This window comes from Monoraphidium neglectum (genome assembly GCF_000611645.1).
Source record: "Monoraphidium neglectum strain SAG 48.87 unplaced genomic scaffold scaffold00847, whole genome shotgun sequence".
Lineage (NCBI taxonomy): Eukaryota > Viridiplantae > Chlorophyta > Chlorophyceae > Sphaeropleales > Selenastraceae > Monoraphidium > Monoraphidium neglectum.
The window spans coordinates 11,633-18,376 of NW_014012781.1; the positions used below are offsets into that span (position 1 = coordinate 11,633).

The 6,744-nt window shown below is 67.3% G+C and overlaps 2 protein-coding genes across 2 annotated transcripts in view; both read right to left on the reverse strand.

Moving 5' to 3' along the window:
- Positions 1-1,147, reverse strand: part of MNEG_5599 (hypothetical protein) — a gene marked incomplete at both ends in the record, with an annotated part of 1,479 nt that extends 332 nt beyond the window's left edge. Inside the window, 3 exons of the mRNA XM_014045926.1 lie at positions 59-349; positions 667-845; positions 1,126-1,147. Coding sequence (XP_013901380.1) covers positions 59-349; positions 667-845; positions 1,126-1,147 — 492 coding nt within the window. The remainder of the gene's footprint in view (positions 1-58; positions 350-666; positions 846-1,125) is intronic.
- A 573-nt stretch (positions 1,148-1,720) lies between these two features.
- On the reverse strand, positions 1,721-5,577 carry MNEG_5600 (Type I inositol-1,4,5-trisphosphate 5-phosphatase 2; the record flags this gene model as incomplete). The annotated part of the gene is made up of 6 exons (XM_014045927.1): positions 1,721-2,146; positions 2,317-2,442; positions 2,770-2,830; positions 3,037-3,989; positions 4,242-4,481; positions 4,696-5,577. The coding sequence occupies 6 exons, from the start codon at positions 5,575-5,577 to the stop codon at positions 1,721-1,723; spliced, it is 2,688 nt and encodes an 895-aa protein (XP_013901381.1).
- Positions 5,578-6,744: the final 1,167 nt, after the last annotated feature.

The following is a 6,744-nucleotide window of genomic DNA, read 5'->3' on the forward strand; positions in this document are numbered from 1 at the left end:
TTGCCGCCTGGGGCACAACCACCGCCGGCGAGGGCGCGGCGGCCTGCTCCGCCGTCACTTCCCACGGCATGCGCACGTCCAGTGACACAGACAGCGCGCCGCCGCCCGCGGGCACGACGACGGCGCGGTCTGGGCCGGCCTCCCAGGTGGTTGTGCCGTCTGCTGCGCGCAGCGCGGCCTTGAACGCGTGCTCCCCAGGCGGCAGCCTGACCGCGACGCTCCACTGGTCGCCCTCGGCCCAGGCCATGTGGCGCGCGACGTCAGGGATCCAGCGGCCGAGCTCGGCGGCGGGGCCAACCAGCTTCCAGGCGTCACCCAGGTCGGCGCGGCGGCGCAGAGAGAACGTCACCTGGTGACGCCGGTTTCGACGGCAGGTGGAAAGGTTGATGCGGAGCGCCAGCCTGGCAGTGAGGTTGAAAAAGCTGAGGGGACCGCCCAGGGTAACACAGGCAACTGCGCGTAGTGCACGCCCACAGCATGCGCAGCACATCCAGCGCTGGCATGCGCCACCCGCCCCCCTTGGACTGGCGGGGTGCAGCTTTGGCAGGCAGCCCAGCCCAGATGCGGCTGGCCAGCAAGCCCATGTCGCCTGCCATCCCTCCCCCTGCGGATCCACCCTAGGTGACAACCCTTGCCTGGCTGGCACCTGCCCTTGTTTCCCCCCACCTCAGTCCATGTCGCTGACTCGCGCGCATAGGCGTCAACGGCGGCCTGGGCCTTGGCAGTCGCCGCCGCACGCAGCGCCTCCCCGGTGGGCGCGGCAGCCGCGGCGCGTACCGTCACCACGCGTGCGGCGCAGACACGGAGGGCACGCCCGGCACCCGCGGCGCTGCGGGCGCGAGTGGCTGCGGGGACGGGCAAGCGCAGAATGGAGTGGGGTGGCGCTGGCGTCTGCGTGTACAGCAACCACCAGAGACGGGGCGATGTGCTATGATGTGACGCCAGCTGATCGTCCTCGGCAACCACTTCAGGCGCTTTAAATGGGCCGCAGCGAACACACGGGCAGGCATCGCCGCTCGAGCGCCGCTGGCGGAGGGGAGCACTCCAGGTCGCTGACGGCCTTGCCAGCCCGCACTCCACGCCCACCGCTGCGCCATGTTCACTTCACGCATTCGCAGCACTCACTTGTAGCCGTTTTGGCCTGCATTGTGTCGCTTGCTGAGCTTTCGGTTGGTGACTTGCGCGATCACGGGTGCGCTAGGCGGCACAGGCGACAAGGAATACGTAGTGCTGCTGCAATCAAAGAGATCGATCCGATGCGCCTCTGACTCGGGGAGTTTCCAAAATCGGTGCGACGACCGTGAGTGTCACTCGGTCGAGAGTGTTCGAAGCCAAGCGATTCTTTGTGACCTGGGGCAAACTCCAGGCAACATGCTACAAGCGATGTTGTCGCGGCGCCCCTCGCAATAGGTGGGCCCTTCATCACATCAACCTGCCTCTCATCTCCAGCCGGGGGCGCCGCCGACTTCGTTGGCCCAGACTTTCAACGGTACTGGATGGCAACATGCCTGCTGTCAGGGCAAAACTCTTACTATGACACTTGACACCTTGCACATGACAGCGATGGGGCGATGTTCTATTGCGAGTGCCGCCTGACAGCTGCGTGCAGACAGGAACAATGAGTGCGTGCAGCTAATGGGCGGCATCCCAGGAGATACAAATGTCCCAGAAAGTGCAAGCAGCAGTGTGCCACGTGAACCACCACACTATTCGATGTACGTCACATGACGCTGCACAGGCTGATGCAGCCGCCCGCCACCTGGCCCCCCCCGTCGTCGCCGCCGTCCCCGAACCCGGCTGACGCGCGCAGCCCCAGCGCGGCGCGCCCCATCGCCACCTCAAACCCCGCCACCACCGGCTTGTGGTCGCTGCTGTACACTGTGGGAACAGAGTCGTAGTACGCCTGGCGCACCGCAAATGGCAGAGCGCGGCTGCTGTCCTCTGCCCCGCCGAGCCGCGGCAAGCCACTGCCGCCGTCGCTCGCAGGAGCGGAATCCGCGAGGCCCGCACCCGCCGCCGCGTCGCCGCGCGCCTTCCAGAGGATGCGGTCCGTCCAGGAGGGGGCGCGCTGCCGCGCGTAGCGTCCGCTGGGCCCGGGCTCAAACTTGAACGTCGGGGGGAAGGTGACGCGGCCCTCCTGGTAGCCCTGCGGGTGGGGAGGCGCACGCTGCTGGTGTTGCAGGATCGCTCGACGGCGTGCACGGCCCAGGTGCCTCAAGCGCCGCAACATCAGGACCAGTTGACCAAAATCTATTGTCAGGCAGTGTCGGCCTCCCCGCAGCGCCCAGCTGCGCTCTTTGCGCATCCTGCGCGCACCTCGAACACCGCCCCTCTCCGGCGCTGCAGCCCCAGCTGGTCGTTGGCGTGCAGCACCTCGGCCAGCGGTGACCTCAGCAGGTACGACACCACGCGGCCCCCACCATTGATCCGGTAGTTGAGGTCCTGTGAAGGTAGTGGGGCAGGAGAAGATGCACGGCATGGGTGCGGAATGTCGAAAGGTGTTTGGCACGCGGGGCTCTGGGGCGTGACGGCTGTGCCTGCGGTGCATGATGACGACAGCATGCGCCATGCCGCCACAAAATAGTGCTACACAACGACCTGGCTCATTCAAGTATAGGGTAAGGGAGCACCGCACTGCATAGTGCAGTGCAGTGGCGGCGATATGACCGCTGTAACCGCGTCTGGCATTGCGAGCTAAATAACCACAGAGATGCGCAGCCCGTGAAAGCACTGCTCTCTGTGACTTGGCTGCCGTGCGAAGCCGCTCACCCCCATCCAGAAGACTGCATCATGCTGTTCAGTGGCATCAGGGCCAGGGGGTATTGCGGGCCTGCGGGATGAAACGCGCGGAACAAGATCCCGCACATGCTAGGGAGTTGGAAGGGTTCAACGAGAGGTGACTGTGCAGTCAAACAGGAGTGCGTGGTGGGGTGATCAGTCACACAAACCTTGCAATTCAGATTTTCAGTCATGATTGTTGTAGTCCAGGGCAACGAGTTGCCGCATATGTGCCCCAAGCTGATGACAAGCACTCACCCCGCCAGCGCGCCAAAGGGCAGCAGAAACGACAACCGTGAGCGCGCCACCAAGCCGCCCGCATCAGACGCGCTCGAGGACCCGCCGCCGCTCGTTGACCGCGTGCTCGCGCCGCTGCTGGGCACCCCCGAATCACTCAGCCCCTGTGGCCCCGACCGCGCGCCCAATTCCCGCAGGTCCCTCGCGCTGCCGCCAGTTCGGCGGAGGGATGCTCCGAGGCCGTCCGCCCGATGAGACGCCCAGCTCCCGCTGGCGCCGCCGCCAAGCCCCCCTGGCAGCATGCTGGGGAAGCTGGCTGCGCGGGGCTGGAGGCCAAAGAGGTCGTCAGGGGCCGGGGCCACCCTGTTGCGCCGCCGGAGGGCAAAGAGGCCCCCGCCACTGCCAGCACTGCCGCCGCCGCCAATTGCTCTGCCGCCACTTGCAAGCCGCTTGAAGAGGCCGCCCCTCCCCCTGGCTGACGGCACGGAACCCTCCTGGGATCCGTGCTTGCCGCTGTCACCTTCCCCTTTTTGCTGCTGCTGCTGCTGCTGCTGCTGCTGCTGCTGCTGCTGCTGCTGCGCGTATGCCCCTGTCCCGGCTGCATTCGCCGCCGCCAGCGGTGCCTCGTCCCAAAACGAGCCCTGGCCCAGCCTGCTGCCCGCCGGTCCTTCACCACCAATGCCGCCTTCTACAGCCGCGCCCCAGGCCCCTCGGGCCGGCTGCCGCAGCCGCGTCGGCGACAGGCTGCCTCCTCCGCCGGGTGACAGCAGCGCCAGGTTCATCTCGCTGCCCACACGGAACATCCCGCCGCTGCTGCTCTCCCCGCCGCCCCCAGAAAAGCCGCTGCCGCGCCCTTCGCCCGTCATGCTTGCGCCACCTATGGGGATCGCGGCACCCGCCGCAGAGGCGGCGAGGCCGCCGCCTGCAAAGAGGCCTGTCCGTATACTGTGGTAGTCTGCATTGCGGCGCTCTACCTGCGTGCGTTTCAGGAGGATGATTGTGGGTCCAACATAGCGCCGCCAAGGCGGTGCAACAGTAATCTGGGACGGCATTACCACATCATTTGAAAACCTTCCTGACGCAATGCAGAGGTATTGCAGCTCCTCCAGTTGTCATGGGGAGGGCTGGTCATTCATGTGGGGAGGCCAGGCCCCATTGCTCACGCCACTTCTTGTCCCCGGCCCGGTGCTTGCCTGTCCATCGTGCGCGGCAAAGTGAGCCCCCACGAAGAGCAGGGACAGCTCCCCCAGCTGCAGGCTCAGCGCCACGCCGCCCTTGTTCCCAACGACACCGCCGATGCCTGTCGCCACGCTGCTCGCGCGCAGCCGCCGCACGTGGCGCCGCAGGGAGCGGCGGCCCCAGAGCGAGAGGCTGATGGCGCGCAGGGAGACGCTGCCCAGGCGGCAGTAGCGCGGCCCCAGGGCGTCACCCACCATGCGCTCCCAATCGGGCAGGCTGCACGACTCCTGCGGGACAGTCGGTAGGCGACCCAACAACGGTGTGGTGGGACAACAACGCTCGCCACACCTTGATTTCAGCTCGCCTAGGTGACCGGCAAGCAATGCCCAGCTGAAGCCATTTCTGGTGGCAGTCAGCCCTGAAAGATCCGGGCAAACGAACCGCATCAGCGTCCACAGGCCCCACAACCCCTGGGCACCGCCCCAAGCCCCCCAGCCTCACCTGAGTCGCGACTGCCACCAGGTCAGGCGCCCCCGTGCCGCCGCCCTCTGACCACCCCTGCACGCCAGCGGTGCCCGCGCCCTCCCCCTGCAGCTGCAGCTCCTGCTGAGAAGGGTCCAGCCCCAGCAGCGCCGGCGGCAGCGGCGTGGGCGGCTTGGCGCTGCTCATGTTGAAGCTCACACAGTGCAGCCGCAGCAGCTGCCCCGGGCCGCCCGCGCCCGCCTCCAGGCCGCTGAAGCTCATGCTCCCAGGGGAGTCGCAGCGCGGCAGCAGCAGAGGCGCCAGCAGGGGAGGAGGCACGACACTACAGCTGGCGCCACCGCCGCCGCCCATGCTGCTGGCGTCGCCCTCGGCAGGGCCCTCCCGCAGGGAGGCTGTCCTCGCCAGCCCGTAAGGTTGGGCGCTGCCGCTGCTGTTGGCGCTGCGTCCCGCACCCGCAGTCGCAAGAGCCAGGAGTGTCGCGGGGCCGCCAGAGGCCCGCGCCGCCAATGTGGCGCGCACACCGCCGCCGTCTGGCAACGGGCTGGGCCGCAGGCTGTCAAGGGGCTCGGCTTGCGGCGTGCATGCGGCGCTGTTGCTGCCGCTGTCCCATCCCGCTGTGTGTCTGCTGAGGCGCGAGCGAGCCAAGAATGCAGCTGCAGGTGGCTGAGGCTGCTGCACATTTTGCGGCTGCAGCGGGCTTGTGGCCTCCGCGCCAGGCTCAGCGCTCGCTCCTGCGCCGGATACGGGGGCTGGCGGCAGCGTGCGACCTGCAGGCGCCTCTGCACCACTGCTGATGCCGCTTTTGTCCTGTGGCGGCCCTGCTGGCCAGCTTGCTGTTGCTGCAGTCGTCCCGGGTGAAGCTGCAAGGTCGCCCTCCGCCGCTCCTCCCTCAGCTTCCATGCCGGCCAGTCGACGCCCGGGCTAGCCAGCTGCAGACCCGACGCATGCGCTCGCCGGTCGACGCCCACAGGCACAGTCACGGGGGCGGCATCATCCCTTCACATAGGCGGTGCTTCGCGCTCGACGCAGTTGTGTGCGGCCGCCCGCACACCATGATCAGCCGTGCATCATGCGCACATGCTGTCAAGGACTGAGCGGTGTCCTGCGACGGCGCGGCAACTGCTCAAGGCAGCCTCTGTCGTCGCCGTGCGGATGTTGATTAATAAGATTGTCTATCTCAAATGCCTCACGCACGTATAACTTGTTTTCGCAGAGCGCAGCACTGCTGGCGGAGACCAGGTTTGACAAGAAGTACGCGTTTGCCGCGAGTGTCCTCCAATAAGAAAGACACGAGATTGGCTGTAACGCGGGGCAGCTCGTGGCGGCAGTGCTGCCATTGAAGCAGTTTCACGCGCGCAGTCAGCACTGGCGCAGCTGCGCACCGCCCAGCCATGGCGAGGGCGATCCGCACAACCTGCGGCGGCGCCCACTGCGGGGAGTGCATAGCCTGCCTGGAGCACCGCAGCGCGCTTGCGCCGCTCAGTCCCCCGCCACTCAGCGAGTGGCGGCTTGCGGAGCTGGCGGCGCTCGCCGCGCGCCGCTCCCCCACAGCACCCGGGCCAGCCTCCTACGCGCCCTGCCTGCCGCCGTCGCGCGAGGGCGGGCACCACCGCCCCATGACAGCAGCGGACGGGCCCCGGCCTCTGACGGGCGGCGAGCCCAGCACGCGCGCGCGGGAGATGGCCGGGGCTGCAGCGGCGCTTGGGGCGTTTGGCTGCGGTCGACCAGGGCCAGGGCCGGGCGATGGCCGGGGTATGGTCTGCAAGGACAATTTGCTGCGGCGGGCCCGTTCGGCGGTGGTGAGCCCCACCGCAGGGATCAGGGTCTGCGTAAAGTCGGAAAGTTGGTGGTTTTGCAGTCGAGGAGCGTCTGTTGCAAAGTGTGTGCCTGTGCGGCCCTTGACCCTGACGCGCCTGGACGTATAGGTACAGTATGCGCTGTTGCCTCGTCATGTGCACCCAACTAACAAGCGCACCCGGTGGCAGCTCCAAGACACTCTATCAGCCACTTTAACGTCCTCTTTGCATCACGCCATTGCGCGCAGATTGGCTCGGAGCAGCGGGCCCC